Genomic DNA, 17,959 nt, shown 5'->3' with positions numbered 1-17,959 from the left:
GCTCATATGCTAAACGAGTTTCAAAGACAGCTTGACGCGGTGACTCATCGTGCAGAGTAAAAAAAGTCAGTACAGCGAATATATGCACCATTTACATTTCATACTCTGAACATGTCTGAGAAACAATTGCTGGTTGACGAGTTGCATGCTCTGGTGAGAAGAAATTTTCCTCGACGCGTCATAGTTCGCGGATACGATGACCTGTGACAGGCGGATGTGGTTGAGATCCCACCAAACACCACGTTACATGTAACGTACCTGTTAGTTGTAATTTCCCACTCAACAATGTAATTGTAATATAACACGTGTGTTATATTGCAATTATATTATTGAGTGGGAAATTACAACTAACAAGCACGATACATGTAACTTTGTGTATGCGTCCTTACACACGATTTAACCGAGGTTATCACTACATACTCACTATTATCGACGTGCTGAGCAAGCATGCATGGGCTGTGCCGCTCAAGGCCAAGCGTGATAGCGAAGTTGCTATTGCGACTGCAAAGATAATTCGGAAAGATGGAATATGTCCGAAAAATTTGCAAACAGACAAAGAAAAGGAATTTTATAACGCCAACGTGCAGAAACTATTGAAAAAACATAATATCATTATTCTAGGCACTCTATAATAAAAGCATGAATTGTCGAACGCTTTAACCGCACATTAAAGAACGTCATGTGGAAGCAATTTACACTCAATGGAAATTATAAATGGATTGATTTGCTACCGCGTCTCGTGTCAGAGTACAATGCACGAAAGCATCAAACGATTGGCATGCGACCCATCGATTACACCCACAATCGCTAAAAAAACTCTTAACCACGGTATATAGTCATGTAAAAATTGCTGCATCCGCGCGATTTAAAGTAGGTGACGCATCAGCAAATTCAAAACTTTTTGAGAAGGGCTATACACCAAATTGGACTACGGAGATATTTAAAATTATTAAAGTACAGCATACCAATCCTGTGACATATGTACTGGAAGATTCTTGTGGAAAACCTATTGCAGGAAGATATTATGAATATGAGCTGCAGCGTGTCGCAAATCCTGACGTGTGTTACGTTGAAAAAATATTACGCAGGAAAGGAGATGAGGTTTATGTCAAGTGGCTGAGATTCGATGGATCGCATAATTCATACATAAAGACAATGTTATTTAATCTATATAAAAATTGTTTTTATTATATTTGCATAAAAATACAATGTAACATATAAACATAAAATACATTAATTTTATATTATGCGAGATTTTTTTATCATCCTTCCATCATCCTTAATACATTCTTATTAATACTTGTTTTTAACATAAAAATATATAAAATTTTTAACGTAAAATGTGAAATTTAAAACTATAATGTTAAAGATATAAATATATTATAGCGGTATCCGATCATGTCCCCATGGTAACGTTTCAACTGAATCGGGTATAAGGTATCTCTTATCGTCGTACGGACTCAAAGCGATTTTCGTTTCGGACACTGTATATACTTCATGCAGCTTGGATTTTATGCATGATTGGCGATGCGTCATCTTGATCTTTCAAACACCGGGTATAATCATCGAACATTATGGTTCGCGCTACTACATTATTCTCACCTTTCGTTTTTTTAGTGTCCTTCTTTCCATCCACCTTTAACGCATACATCTTTGCTCTAAGTCCAACGAACTTAGTCATTATCACACCATTGTTCTTATCTTTCATTAAGCCCGGAATTTTTTTATTTTCGAGAGGCATACTGCACACGTTGTCGACCGGATAATTGCTTGTGTCAAACCTAGCGATATCGCGTTTCATCGTCTCGTAAATATCTTCGCACTCGACGTGATATACGAGACTGTCAGTGTCGGTATACATGACTCTACATTTGTCGCGATACAGAGGTAGTATGTACTCGTGGTGAAATTCATATAGACACATCTTAGAAATATCTAGAATACACATGCTTATGTAAATCGGCTTATATAATTTCACTTTGAGTTTCCTAAGTTCAGCGGCGATTAAATTTTCCACAAAAATACTTCGACTGTGAAAATTCGGTTTCGCGATCATTGTTTCCGCACGATACTGTCCATTTTATCAATAACTTAACGTCAACATAATTGCGCACATTCTCCATAGTTTTACCAAACACCGCATTATTCATTAATTTATACAAGTTTTTTTCGAAATCATTTTTGGCGAGGGTACGGAATCGTGTATTTAATTCTATGTATTTAGAGAGCCGTGGAGATTGTACAAATTGTAATATACGGTGTATCTTCGCAATACGAAGACCGTGACGCATGAACTGCTGCAGGTTGTGGTAGTAGATGACGTAACGATTCTTATCATACAGCGTGGCGAGAAGTTTATATTCTCGCTTGCTTGGTGGTTTATCACGTGTTGGGTAGAAAGGTAGGTCAGTGTGCTCGTCGTGAAGGTCTCGGGGATACTCGAGATCAACTTCGAGAATGTATCCCACTGGTAAATTAGCAGCAATCGCATTTACGTCAAAATTCAAGACTTCGACCCATTGAAATTCTCCATACGGCAACGGCTGACACATCGCCCAACCGTACAATTTTTAACGTCAAAATATATGAGATATGAGGATAGTTTCGATGGATCGTACGTCTGCATGTACTTGTTGTTAGCCTGTGCATATCTGCTTGAACATTGACTAAGACCACCGCGTATACCGCGCTTGATGAACATTACCATGTCAATGTTCGTAACCAATTTGTAGTAATTTTTGTATATTTTAACATAGTAATTTTTGTATATTTTAACATAACGTCCCACGTGTATCCGGGGAAAGTGTAATAATGTGTTGGATCAATTTCTTGGGCTCATTTTTATTCAGTTGGGAGCTGATAAGGCAGATTTTTTATCCATGCAAAGTGACCCACGCTGTCTTCGCCCGAATTTTGCACGTATAATAAATTGACATGCTTCCCTTTCTTGTCGTTAGAGAGCCGCAGCGGAAGAATCTTTAGCATTGCCATTTCCTTTTTAATCCCGTAGACGTTGATCGATACATTGTTAAGACTCTCAAATTTCCCAATGTTCTTTAGTGTAACGGGAAACGCAATGTCATCGAACTTTAGGACTGTTGTATAATGCGAATATGATGACTCCCTTTCACTATGTCTTTCAGCAGGGTGTAGATCAGCAACCACTGACCACGCAAAGCATGCATTGTCCTTTGAATTAACGTTTACTATCGCACGCTTCATCATTATTTCTCGCGGTAATGTCACGTAACACACCGCGTGCAGAGGATTGTACTTATTTATATTTAGAGTCAAATTGAGAATTCGCGACAATGCCCACTCACTATCACGTTCTTGAAAATCTTTGAACAAGGTCAAAGTGGGCTCGATAACGCGTCGCTCGTACCATTCATCCAAATCCGACGTTTGAAATAGTTCACAATTTTCAGTGTTTATACTTTTGTTGGCACGTTTATTACCGTTACAAACACGCCGTTAAATGCGGTATTCACTTTCATACTATTGTGTTTTTCTAGAGCGTCTCGCACACACTCGAGCATTATACCGCCTGCGTCTTCTAAAAACGTTCGCGATCCAATATAGTTCATATTTATCACCGCACCTATTTGAATGCGATTCTCGAACGCTGTATTTATTTCCCGCCACACAAGTCTGTCCACGTTATTACTAGTGCTCGCGTAATTACCGCCTACATGCACAAAACGTTTTTGTAATCGTCTTTTCACCCTCGAGTCGCGCAATCCTCGCCACCAACGATTGTCTTTGTCCGACGACAAGCCGAGGACGCTTACGGCTATGTTTCTAAAGCTGTTGTATAAACTCGTCGCATCGCTGCAACCACATGAAACACTCACCCAAGGTAGCGATTCTGTCGGCTTGCTCCGACAGCTCACGTTCTTCATGCTCAAAATTATTCTCCATTTTTTATAATGTCTTTTTAACACTGTTTTAAAACAATACCGTACAATCTTCAACAGGACACTTGTTTATAATTTGGTAGCACTTAATGCAGTATCGATATTTGTCTTGAAATTCAAAGTGCATTAGTTTGCTGTCTGTCACACCGAATAAAATTATACACCTCCATCTCTCGCTCACACAGAACGTATTCATCATTATTGTTGGTGAATGCAATGAGCTCCTAATGAAAAAGTCGTGAACTGCTTCGACTTAACACGCTTTATTTTACAACTCAATACAAGGGTTGTTTTGCACTATGGCATGGACCGATGCTCTCCCGATCGCTGTAAAATTACTACTGATCCCCTCTCTCATTCTTCAGAGCCGCGCAAGCATTTCTCTGCACCACATGGGTTTGCGACTTTCTACGCTAAGCAAATAAAAATTGATTAATATTGAGTGGGAAATAATGATGCGTGGCCAATAGTGACGTGGCCAGTAGTGACGTGGCCAATATTGACGCGTGGCCAATAGTGACGTGGCTAATATTGACGCGTGGGCAATAATGACGTGGTCAATGTTGACGTGGCCATTATTGACGTGGGCAATATCACGCGTGGCCAATATTGACGTGGCCAATAATGACGCATGGCCAATATTGACGCGTGGCCAATATTGACGTGGTCATTATTGACGTGGCCAATATTGACGCGTGGCTATTATTGACGTAGCCAATATTGACGCGTGGCCAATATTGACGTGGCCAATTGGGACCGTGACCAATATTAACGTGGCCAAACGAGTGCCACTCATCTTTATTCATGTTCTATAATTTTATAATTTTATACGAAAGTCTTTACTATGCACACACTAGATTATATTGCACAGAATTATTATCCGGATTGACGACGGTTTCAAGTTGCACTCGGATCTCCAACTTTGCATCAAATGTGCTTCCTGACCGCTTATGTATTTTTTTAATAACTTTTCGTTTCTTTGTCTTAACATCAGTGCTTGACTTCTGCAAGATTTGCATTATTTGAATGTGCCATTTTGAATGATCTCATCAGTAAGTATCAAATTATTTATGTACGTGCCTAAAACATATTTTATAGCAGCAGCCATACATCGGCGCTTGACCTCTCAAAGATTTGCGTTCTTTGAATGTGTGACACTTGCTTAGCCAGCAATTGATGGCTACGTGCATTCCACAGGAAATCAGGAGATTCGGGTGGCAATCGGGTGGCAATTGAGTACATTGCCCGGTGCGATGTCCGGTGTGAAGGCCGAACGGTGTTTTCGCGCGAGGTGTCACTTGACACCCTTATCGCTATTCTCGGTGTGAGCGTTGCACACTCACAACAGTGCTTAAAACATATTTTGTCACAGCAGCCATACATCGGCGCTTGACCTTTTTAAATGTGTGAATTTTGAAATATGTGATTGTTCCCCCTACTGAGACATGTAAAGGGGTGTACAATATAAAAAGAGTTCTGACAACGGTATCACATCAGTTAATCAGTGGAATACGAACGGTAAAATTTCAATCTCGCATTAGTTAATCGAAGGAAGTCAAAGTCTTCCGAAAAAATGAACTATTACGTTCCGATTCGGCAAAATGAAGCGTGTGATAAATCGCAAGTATTTGTAATTTTAATTTCTTTTCGGCAACTTTTTATATTTCTTTCTACATTTATTTGCATTTTCTATAATCACATTCTTTTATATTTTTTTACAGAACGTTATCGCAACCGCGTTATACTCCACGCATTCTGGGAAGGAGATTTGCTTTGACGGCTACATCCTACAAATATTTGTATATGGAAATCAGCGTGGGGCTTGAACCTTTTGTGGAGATGATTCTTGGTGGCAACAAGGGCAATGAGATACCGCTGTCACGTGATACCCGGATAGTAATGATTGAGAAACGAATATCGAGCAACGCCTGCAGTCAGCTACCATGACATCGTTGTGGATTAATGATCTTTTCATCGAAGTCGTCAAAATACGTAACAAAAGTGTCATAAAATTCACTTTAAATAACAAAATTATGTACATGAAACCATCGACTGTACAATTTTTACTAACATAAGCCTTGAAGATGTTATCAATAATGAATATTTTAAGTTATGGGATGATACACATGTTGTGAAAGAACGATATAATCAATTTGTAAACTGCCTGCGACGAAATAATATTCATAACAAGTGCGATGCAGTCAGATTATTAAATGAAATATGTGTAAAAACTTCGCTCGTAGATTGCGAACTGATGGTTCATGCGTCAGACAATATTGTATACGACGCGTTACAAAAGGAATAAATAAAAAAAAATTTATAAATAATTCAAATAATGACAATGTGTATAAAGGCTCTTGGTATTAATTTAATACGAGTTAGTGTAATAGAAATGCTGATAGAGCCAAAGCTGGTTGGTGTTTGCTATATAATATATTTCTTCTACAGGAAAATCTTATTACAAACGTTTCGGCACATTTTCTTCGGCCATCCTCAATGTATAATAATATTCATCTCATATGTAATTAAAATTTCAGTTCTATGCTAAATTTGATCATGACTTCAATTGGGACACGGTCAGAATCTTAGATAAAGAACCGAATTATATCAAAAGACATCTGAAATGTTGCATATAAAAAAACAGAAGATGGGTCTCAACATACACAACACATACAGAACACTTAGAAAGTGTTTATATGCCTATCCTTGACTCCTTTCCGAATATTTAAACGATCACACATCAGTCGACAGTTATTCGTAAAGACATAAACATGTAGGAAGTAGGAATACTGACAAGTCATAAAGTAAGAATTATTTCATAGCAATTAATTTGTATCAAGTTTTTAACTATTGACAAATCTGGTCATATCGTGCTTATTTATTTCAATTCTTAACGTATAAATTATTTTTTACTTACAGTTTCTTTTTTCTTTTCTAATACAATTTTAACAATTTGACAAAATCATTATCATGTTTCTTTTACTTTTTAATTTATATTTTATTTGGTATTCCTTTAGTTTTTTAATTATTTATTTATTTATTTTTTAATTTATTATTTTAATTATTCTTTTGTCTTTTCTAATATAATTTTAACAATTTGACAAGATCATTATCTTATTTACTTTTTAATTTATATTGTATTTGGTATTCCTTTAGTTCTTATTTATTTATTTATTTATTTTTTAATTTATTATTTTAATTATTGACAAATACAATTATACAATTTTACTTTTAATATTTATCAGGCAACCCTTAATCTAAATATATTCATGACAATACGAAGACGAACAATGACAGACATACATAAAGAAGGTAAATCAAGGACTTCCACAGATACATAGGAATCACTCTCATAATTTGACAGGTACCTATAATGTATTTCATTAACTTGAATAAGGTTGACTCGAATTTTTATACTCTCTAGGTTTAGCAATATTGTAAAATGGGAAGGAACAACAAATGTCTCGCTAGATTTTAGCTAAAATTGACATACGGTATTGTGAAATAAGTAGTTATATCATTGTCATTCTTTTTGTTATCTTTTTGTTTCTTTTGTGTTTGTGGAATTTTACTCTATCATTGATTATTTTAAATATGTAATTTAAAGGATATCCATTTTCTAGTAATGTTTTAATTATTTTTATTATATTTTTTTGATGAAATTTTGGATGCGATAGGAACTATGTGCTGTGTGTCCAGTAATCCAATGATAACTCCCTTTTTGTGGATTAATGGGTGGTGTGAGTAAAAACTTAGGTATCTATCTGAGGCAGTCGGTTTCTTATATAAATCAAATAAAATGTGATTATTTTCTATCAATAGTGTTACATTTAAAAAACTGATTTTATTGTTGACTCCAATTTCTAATGTAAATTTTAGTCTCTTATGTTTTTCGTTGAAAGTGTTAAAAAGTTCTATTAGTTTATTTTTCGGAGCCGCAAGTAAAATGTCATCTACATATTTGAGATAAAACGGTAGATTGTATGGTAATGAGTTTATGATTTCGTTTTCAAAGTCCCTTATTACGATATCTACAATGGTTGGTGAGAGCGGAGAGCCCATAGGTGTGCCAAAAATCTGTTTGTATATTGTATTGTTGAATTTGAAATAAGTAGAATTTAGTACTAGGTTAATAGCTACTAGGAATTCTTCATATGGGATACACGTGTTATTAGTGATTAGATTCCATCTTTTCTTGATACTTATTATAACTTGTTCGATGGGAATATTCGTAAATAATAATAATACATAGTAAAAATACATAAGAATTAACTAGTCTGGCCCACCGGACCAATATTAAAAAAAAAATTTTTTTTTTGAGGTTAGAAAATGCGAGCTAACTTTGCAATTCTGACCTTAGATTTGGATTCAGCGGGTCGAAATACATAAGGATTGACTAGTCTAGTCCGCCGGACCAACCACTTTTTTTTGTGTGCCTGTGTAATTATTCTAATTTATTTTCTTATTAATTCTTCCCTATTCCTTTGCGGTATAATGGCGTGTGCAAAAGTAGGAACTGAGTAGGAGGTACATAGATAAGATGGGTGGGAACGCATGTATGTGACCGCGTATGAAAGAACGCAACGAATCAGTTCGATTGAACACCGTTCGATTAAACACAGTTTGATTGGATATTGTTCGATTGCACACCGTTCGATTGCGCACCATTCAATTGCACACCGTTTAGTAGCACACGTTCAATTGCACACCATTCAATTGCACACTGTTCAATTGCACATCGTTCAATTGCACACCATTTAAGTCGCAAACTCATGTGGTACAGTAAATGCCTTACATACACACACAAGAAAATCTGTGTTTTATTCTACTCTTCAAAACTCATAATAATGCCTTTATGACATAAAGTAATTACATTGGGTGGCACTCATTTGGACACAGTTCAAATGGACACAATGCATTTGGACATGGTGCTTTTGGACACGATATCTTGCGCACGGTTCAAATGACCACGGTGCATTTGCACACGGTGCATTTGCACACTGTGCATTTGGACACAAAAGAAATTTTATTAAAAATGTACACCAGTTATATGCACACGTAAAATTTAACCACCGGATATTTGCACACAAAAAAATAATCATCGTTCACTTGGACACGTAAAAGTTGCACACCATTCATTTGCACACCGCTCACTTCCACGCCATTCACTTGCACATCGTTCACTTGCCCACCACTCATTTGCACATCAAGAAATGCGCACCGATAATTTTCACACGGAAAGATGCACACCAATCATTTGCACACGGAAAGATGCGCACTGATCATTTGGACACGGTGTTTTTGGACACCGTTTATTTGCACACCGCTTAGTTGCACACCGTTCAATTGCACACTGTTCAATTGCACAACGTTCAATCAAACGCATATTAAATATTCATACATATGGCTGCGTTTGCAATGCGTACGGGTTAGCGACTTGGACGGGGTGGGTGCGGGAATGGGGCCGAAGGCTTCCCTTGCACCCCTCCCCGGTGTGTGTGTGTGTGTGTGTGTGTGTAAAGCATTCACTGCGCCACATGGGTTTGCGACTTAAATGGTGTGCAATTGAACGGTGTGCAATTGAACAGTGTGCAACTGAGCGATGTGCAAATAAACGGTGTTCAAAAGCACCGTGTCCGAATGAACAGTGTACATTTGGTCTGTGCGCATTTGGTCTGTACGCATTTGGTCTGTGTCCGTTTCACTCAGTCTGCTGTGTCCGTTTATTACTGTGCGCATCTGGGACTCACTCGTGCAGGAGGGGCGGGGCCAAAGGCCCAAAACACCCTCCCCCCGAGTGTGTGTGTGTGTGTGTGTGCGTGTGTGTGTGTGTGTGTGTGTGTGTGCAAACCATTCTCTGCACCACATGGGTTTGTTACTTTCCACGCAAAACTTTGTGGTGTACAACTTTGCGGTGTACAACTTTGCGGTATACAAGTTTGCGGTGTACAAGTTTGCGGTGTACAACTTTGCGGTGTACAATTTTACGTGTCTAAATGAACGGTATTCAATTTTACGATGTACAACTTTACGGTGTATAATTTGGCGGTGTACAAATTTTACGTGTTCAATTGCACGGTGTACATTTTTATCGTATCTAAATTGTAATTTGTCCAGAATTTATTTTTTCTTGTGTACAAAATTACTGTGTCTAAAATCCCTGTGTCGAAATGAACCGTGTCTATTTAAAACATGTACATTATTTTGTGTCCATTTACACCGTGTTCATTTGCACTGTGTCCAATTATACTGTGTCCAATTATACTGTGTGAAGGCCACTCCTGTATATACCGTCTTATTGGATTAGCCATTTTGAATGACAATTTGTCGTGGATATTTATACCACGCTGGGAATAATCAGTCGAGTAATAACTCCGCAAAGACAATTAAATTACCTATTCTGGTGATATCACATAAAATATTCGGAAATATGTTACAGCATAACATCTTACTTATCATACTTTGTTATTAAATTTCGGCAAATTCCCATCGGTTTTCAGATTTCGAAAAAATATTTTTCTACTCCGCAGAGCTCTAGTAACGATAATTTATATAAATTTTAGACGTCAGTTAATGGGCAAAAATCGCCACTTTTTACCAGTCTTCCTTTAATTTGTAATATAAGAATATGACTAATTTATGAGTCAAATAGATAACTTGCTTACAAAAAAAAAAACTTTGGCTTATATTTGTAATCTTAAGGTAAATATGGTATGATGTTGAGAAGATAGGTACTTGCAATGCTTTACGCATCCCGAAGGCGATACTACTTTGATATAATGTTTGGTAAGCAGCTAATGTCATTTTGATTTCGTCTCTTACTCGCAATAAAAGTAATCCACGCTCAGCACAGTTAACCGTTACCTGTCGTATTAATTCATCTGAAATGTATAATAATATATAACACTATACTCACATAACACATAACATCCAAAGAATATCATTCTTTGTTCGTAGAACATTCTAAAGATTTATTTGTACGTTCTTAAAATATTTTTAAAAATTTTTGCTGTTTGAATAATTTACTCAAACACCTTTTAAATTCATTTAAAAATAAATACTCTCTCCTCTTACACAGAATATTCAACAACAGGGAGGTAAAAGAAGTGTTTATATTATTTATTACAGAATCTTTTCAAAATATCGTTGTACCAGGTCTGCAAATATGAAATCGAAATTTGGCTATAGATGGCGCTAGTTGTCAATGTAGTTACCGTCAAACCGCGTCATAGGCGCCATTTTCTTGTTTTGACATCTGATAAAGATTTTCAACTTACAACAATACAAGTTTCATACAACAGCATAGTTTTTAATAGAGTTGAACATGTCAAATTTTGTGCCTGGAAACTATGATTTGCGGATAGCATTGATTTTCTGTTACCATTTGAAGAAAACTGCTGCATAATCGCATCGAATGCTTGTTGAAATTTACGGTGAGCATGCTCTTGGTTAATCAGTGCTTTGAGTGATTTAAAAAATTCAAAAGTGGCGATTTTGACGTGAGAAACGAAGACTGTGGAAGACCACCAAAAAAATTTGAAGACAGCGAATTGCAAGCATTGTTGAATGAGGATGACGCTTAAACGCAACAACTCGCGGATCAATTAAATGTGTCAAGCCGAGAAGCTGTCTCCATACATTTGAAAGCCATGGGAAAGATCTAGAAAATGGGAAAATGGGTTCCACATAAACTGAATATAAGATCATAGATAACTCCAGGCAAACCATCGACTGCAAGGCCAAATCGCTATGGACGGAAGACAATGCTCAGAGTTTGGTGGGATCAGAAGGATGTGATCTATTATAAGCTGCTAAAACCTGGCGAAACCGTTAATATTGAACGCTACTGACAACAAATAATCAATTTGAATCAAGCTTTGCGTGAAAAACAACCAGAATATCAAAAAAGGCAACACAAAGTGATTTTGCTTCGTGATAATGCATCGTCACACAGCAAAACCAAGGTCAAAGAAACGATTGAGGCGTTTGGTTGGAAAAAATTTTCGCATGCAACTTACCAGACTTGGCTCCATCCAATTATTACTTATTTACATCGATGGGACACGCACTTGCTGAGCAGCGCTTCACAGCTTACGAAAATGTACGAAAATGGCTCGATGACTGGTTTGCCTCAAAAGAGGAACAGTTTTTTGGCGTGGCATCCACAAATTATCAGAGAGATGGGAAAAAGGGAGAATGAATCCCAGATGCGCACAGGAATAAACGGACACAGCAGGCTGAGTGAAACGGACGTAGTAACAGATGCGCACAGACCAAATGCGCACAGAACAAATGTGCACGGACCAAATGGGCACGGATCAAATGCGCACAATCGCAAACCCATGTGGTGCAGAGAATACTTTGCACACACACACACAAACACACACACCGGGAGTCCAAGGTGGCTTCGCCCCCCTCCCGCACCCACCCGTCGGTAGGAGTGCCCTGACCCAGATAGCCAAGCGAGATTGAGCATATCGGACAAATTAATGCACTGCATGTATATCGTGAACTTGCCCACAATTTGCTGTCATTGTAATTTAACGTGGAACAAAGTTAGCATCAGGAGGGCAAAGCCTTCATGAGTTTAGAAAATTGTGCATGCATTGAGGAATAATAAACTTATCACATTGACAGCAATTGTGCATGCATGTTGACAACTTGCCGTCAGTTTGTTGAATTCTAATGAAGAATTTTAGAAATATCAGAACAACAGACAGTTTGAGGAAACACCTTGGCTTTAATTTGATGAAATTAATAGGGAATAAGTGACAACAAAATGACAACACGTGCTTTCATTTGGCTATCTGGGAAGAAGTTGCAACCCATGTGGTAAGTCCGTTTGTTACTGTGTCCGTTTGGTCCGTGCGCATTTGGTCTGTGCGCATTTGGTCTGTGCGCATTTGGTCTATGCGCATTTGTTACTGGGTGCGTTTGGTCTGTGTCCGTTTGTTACTGTGTCCGTTTCACTCAGCCTGCTGTGTCCGTTTATTACTGTGCGCATCTGGGACGCTCCCAAAATGTATAGCTAGCGATGGGCAATACTTCGAACACAATATTTTTTATCCTTTTCATACAATAAACGTGTATTTTCTACAAAAATTCCGGTTTCATATTTACATACCTGGTATATAAAATGTGAGATTAAAATGGTTTTTAATGCAGATCAATATCGAGTTTTTCAGAAATTGGTAATTGTGGAGGAAAGGGGCTTACTCTCCGATTTGGCTGTAATTACACTATTTTGTGTATTTCGGTGCGTAGAACACAAATCTGCAAGAAAAAAGAGTCGCTCTCAACTAGGAAAAAAGTTATTAAGCACTAAAGTTGACAGTTGCGTGGTTAGAATTTCTGTCATATAGACATGATGCATAGGTATCTGATTTTCAATGCGTTCAATTACATGCACTCAAAACAAGGTATTTTCTGCTTTAACAAATTTTTTTTTGTTAAAGCAGAGAATACTTTGTTTTGCGTGAAACAAAATTGTCTTCTTCAGTAATACCTTAATATATTCTCAGAAAACGCGTGGGCGGGAGAGGGGCTCCGCCCCTCCCACTGCACCCCCTCTCCATGATTTTTTCTAACCTAACCCACACATTTTAAAGTCGATATTTGGTTAATGTGAAAACATTGGAAACGAACAGCGTGGAAAGTCGCAAACCTATGTGGTACTGTACTAGCGTGGACGTCGTTTATGTAAAGCACTGATATCATGTAGCATATTTATAAAACGTAAAATAAACGACATCCACGCTTGTACAGTACCACATAGGTTTGCGACTTTCCACGCTGTTCATTTTCAATATTTTCGCATTAACCAAATATCGACTTTAAAATGTGTGGGTTAGGTTAAAAAAAATTACGGAGAAGGGGTGCAGGGGGAGGGGCGCAGCCCCTCCGCCGTCCACGCGTTTTCTGAAAATATATTAATTCTTTTTCAATCAAAATATATGGCCACGGGACCATGTTCAGTCGCAACATTTCGTCGATATGACAGATTTCATAACCTGTCAAATAGTGAACTTTAACAATTGATATCTCGTCTCGCGGGGCAGAACGACACTTTTTTCTTGCAGATTCGTGTTCTACGCACCGAAATACACAAAATAGTGTAATTATAGCCAAATCGGAGAGTAAGCCCCCCCCCCACAATTACCCAGAACTTTATTTCTATTGAGTCCTTATGTTAATTTTTACAGGATAAAATTATATTGTCAAAATGCATTAATTTTTGTCTTTAAATCTAAGTTTTGATACTTTTTTTCAAAATCGCTTCATTAGAATGTGAATAAAAAGTTCCATATGTCTTTTATTCTAATGTGTGTAATTTGTTATTTAAAAAAGTAAGACTCGATCTGCGTCCACATAGTGTATTACTGCAGATAAGCGAATTTAGAAAAAACGGATATAAATTACTGAACAAAATTAGAAGAAAAGTTCGAAACAGCGCTAAGTTCGTAAAAGTTAAGCAAAACATTTAAATTTTTTTATATGATGCAGCCCAAAGCGCAAGAGACCCCTGCGTAGTCTCCGCGCTGTCGGTAGTTTCGGAGTTACGACCCTCGAAGCAACTCCCTGTCAAAAACAAAAGTTGCAAAGTTGCACTTTGAAAAAATGCATATGGGAAAAATCTAAGGAGGAAAGGAAATCTAACACAAAGAGGAGATGAAAACCAAATGACAGGAAAGAGAACAAAAACTTTTTTGTCTCGAATGCAAGTCATGCCCTGAAGCGACCACCGGGTAGACTGGCGCAACCGCAACTCACTGCTTTCGTTGTTCGACCAAAGATGTGACAGATAGAGATTGAAAGGAATGGGTTTTCTGCGTGGTCAAAAAGGAATACCAGAGATCTCTGCGGGTAGAGTTCGGCCCATTTTCGAATTTTTCCGAGCCGTTTTCCGCATCAGATTGCCCTATACCTTCCAAACTGCGATCTTGGAACCATTTTTTATTTACAGGGTGTAACATATATTATATTTTATATTTTATTGCCACTATTTAGAACAAAATTACTTAGCATTTCTCATTAATTTGTCATTAATGTTAGATACTTGCTTCCCAGCAAACACCAACTAAAAGTTATATAACTTTTAATTTATATTTTCTACTCAACAATATAATTGTTATATAACTTATAACAGTTATATGACATATAACATTTATATTGGTTATATTTATCAGGTTTTAATTAACAAGGGGAAGTCGCAGTTGACTCTTCTCCGATTTTGATAGACTTTAACATGGTGAATCTACATTTTTAAAAAGTTGTTCTATGTTCGAGCTTTCCATCCAATACGCCTTAAAAAAAATTTTTTTTTATAACAATCGATGTGGTTTATAAGACATGAAGAAAAGCCTGTTATTGCTTTGTGCTGTATAACGCAGTGGAAGAGCGCACGACTAGTAATAACGGGAAACCCAGCGGGCTGAGTTCAAAATGTCTCGTCGGCGGTGTTTTTTTTTTAATTATTTTATATTACTTTATGTGTCATATTATTATAAATATATTGTGATATGACTGCTTCGGGCTGTCGTCTGTCACAAGAGCCTTAGCAGCCCTTACGTTTCCATCACGCGGGTCCTGCGTCCTCCCGCTCAAGAGTGGTCGCGGAAGCGTGGCGCGACGTGTTTATCTATGTGTTTTCCCATGTATTGTCTCTTCTCATCTCGTTAAAATTTTTCGAACGTTATTTTGTGAGTGCGGCGTGAGTCAAAGACCGATGGAAGTTTGATTTGTACGATCTTGACGCCTCGTCTCGCCAGAGTACATCCCAGGAAGCCACGGAGCGGCAGGGACATACAAACTGTCGCCGAGGGATCCCTTTAAGAGTAAGGATACACAGGTTGTACCGCCCTTTACTTTGCCTAAAAATTTACTGCCGCTGGGAAATCCCAATATTGCTGCGGGGCTATGGTTGCAGGGTCCAAGGAGGCGCATCCAGATGAGGTGGTTTCAGAGCGGACCCCATGAATATCCCAGTGAACACCGCGGAGATTGGAGGCATATTTTCCGCCAATTGTGAGGAAAGAACGATATCTCGGACAGAAAGGATGCGACCGCTCAAGGAACACGGAACCGTTGCCGACGGGAAAGCGCAAGGAGTCATAGTGCGCAGGGCCCAGAAGTTCAAGTCCCACGCCTAAAAATCTGCGAGCGCGTAGCGACAACACACGTCACGCGTAGCGCGAAAATCAGGTCGAAGAATCACGACAAATAAGGATCCGACTTATTTAGGCAAAGTAGAGTGCGTCGCGGTGTAGCCTCCGCGGGATCGAAGACCGATCACTCTGGCTGCGAAAGTCTTACGTGCGAGTGCCTAATCCCGAACAATTAAGAACAAGTGTAAGAGGACGCAGGGGCCGGAATCCCGATCCTAAAAAGGCAGCTTTGGTGAGACGTGCATTGCAAAGTATTGTAAAGTTGCCGAGTTTCCGATCGGGCAAGTTGCGGAACAGCCGCAAGCTTGGCATTCCCAATCTCCCTCGCTTAATTTTAGAGTCACGACTATCTCAAGCTTTTTGTAATCCCGCAGCCTCGCCTGATCACGCTTGCTTGTGCAAATTCGATTCGTTCTGTTTTTTTTTTGTGTGTTTGAGTTGTACGCGAACCGCCGAGTCAATCTTATTGTTTTGTATCGCGAAATTTAGAGTAATTCCGTAATTTTGCAATTTCATCAGAGTCATTGTTTACGTTCGGTTGCCGCGTTGCATACGAGCTAGAGTTAAGTACTGCGTATGTTCCCTACGGAATAAGTTGATTCTTAACGGGAGAGCGCGAGTTCACCGCGTACCGCGTGAGTCTCAGAACATTGTACGTCTCGGCCGACCGGGGGTCCAAGTCTACTTACATCCAAAAGATTTAAGATGGGCTGGAGAATTTCTGCGTACAATGTGTCACGCGTTGGATAACTGTTCCCGTCTCGAATTGAATTGTTCGAGACCGAATCTACTTACATCCAAAAGATTTAAGATAGGTTGGAGAATTTCTGCGTACAATGTGTCACGCGTTGGATAATTGTTCCCGTCCCAAATTGAATTAAACTCGAGCGAGCATCGGCTCGTCGTGCTATAATTGTTACCGCAAATTATAGTCGCCACTCGTGCGCCCGAAGCCTGATGCAACTGTAATTACTCTTGTCTGTAAATATAATTGTTACTCTTTATTATTTAAATAATTTTGTGATTTTGATAGTTCTCTCGCCTTCTCGATTCTATCCGCTTGTACCGAACCTCCCTTTCTACCATTTTAGGGCTAAGTAGTCGGCTATCGGAACCGCCGACACCCCTATCGTTTTTTAATTACTCGCCCTTGTGCTATCGCGTGAGGAAATAATTCTCCCGTATTTCACGATAGAGTGGTACGCTCTCTTGTACCTGGCGCCCAAGTTTTTATTTCAGCGAATTTCATTAAGTCGTGCTCGCACCGTTATTCAAATGACGCAGGGCCGCGACAGAAACGGAGGCGAAGTCGCCTGCAAGCGCAATTACAATATGTATATATATATATATATATATATATATATATATATATATATATTATTACACACACGCACACACACACACACACACACACACACACACACACACACACACACACACACACACAGCTACAGTATAGTAGATATATATCGAGCATTCCATATCAAGTGAGCCACTCCATTTTCGTCAGGTCGGACACTTTTTTTTAACCTAACATGGGTAAAAATTTTTCTTTACATCTCTACTATACCACTCTACAAATTTTCAAGTTGTTATCTCAACGGGTTCAAAGATAGCGCTTCGCTTTCTCGAGATTCAGAGCATGAACTCTATTCTCCACGTATCTAGGTGACGTCAAGAAGCTAATCTAACGAGTTTGGGGGTTAAGAATTCGAGATGTAAGGGTTCAAAGTTTAAGATTTACTTAAAATATATTCTTTATAATTTAAACACTTTTTCACTTAAAAAAATTTTTTTATTTCTTGTTCGTTATCGTAAATAAAACATTTTAATTGTTGAAAATCTCATAATTGGAGACAAACCCAAAAAATCTCCGTA

General features: G+C 38.3%; 1 protein-coding gene across 1 annotated transcript in view; it reads right to left on the bottom strand.

Annotated features, from left to right (window-relative positions):
- Positions 1-17,959, bottom strand: part of LOC105828776 (33 kDa inner dynein arm light chain, axonemal) — a 170,124-nt gene that overhangs the window by 49,207 nt on the left and 102,958 nt on the right. Inside the window, exon 4 of the mRNA XM_036283927.1 lies at positions 10,653-10,798. Within this exon, the coding sequence (XP_036139820.1) occupies positions 10,653-10,798 (146 nt within the window). The remainder of the gene's footprint in view (positions 1-10,652; positions 10,799-17,959) is intronic.

The sequence above is a fragment of the Monomorium pharaonis genome, chromosome 1 (genome assembly GCF_013373865.1).
Source record: "Monomorium pharaonis isolate MP-MQ-018 chromosome 1, ASM1337386v2, whole genome shotgun sequence".
Taxonomy (NCBI): Eukaryota; Metazoa; Arthropoda; class Insecta; order Hymenoptera; family Formicidae; genus Monomorium; species Monomorium pharaonis.
Note: the sequence above shows the minus strand (reverse complement) of the source record. Positions and strands in the feature narration are given on the sequence as shown.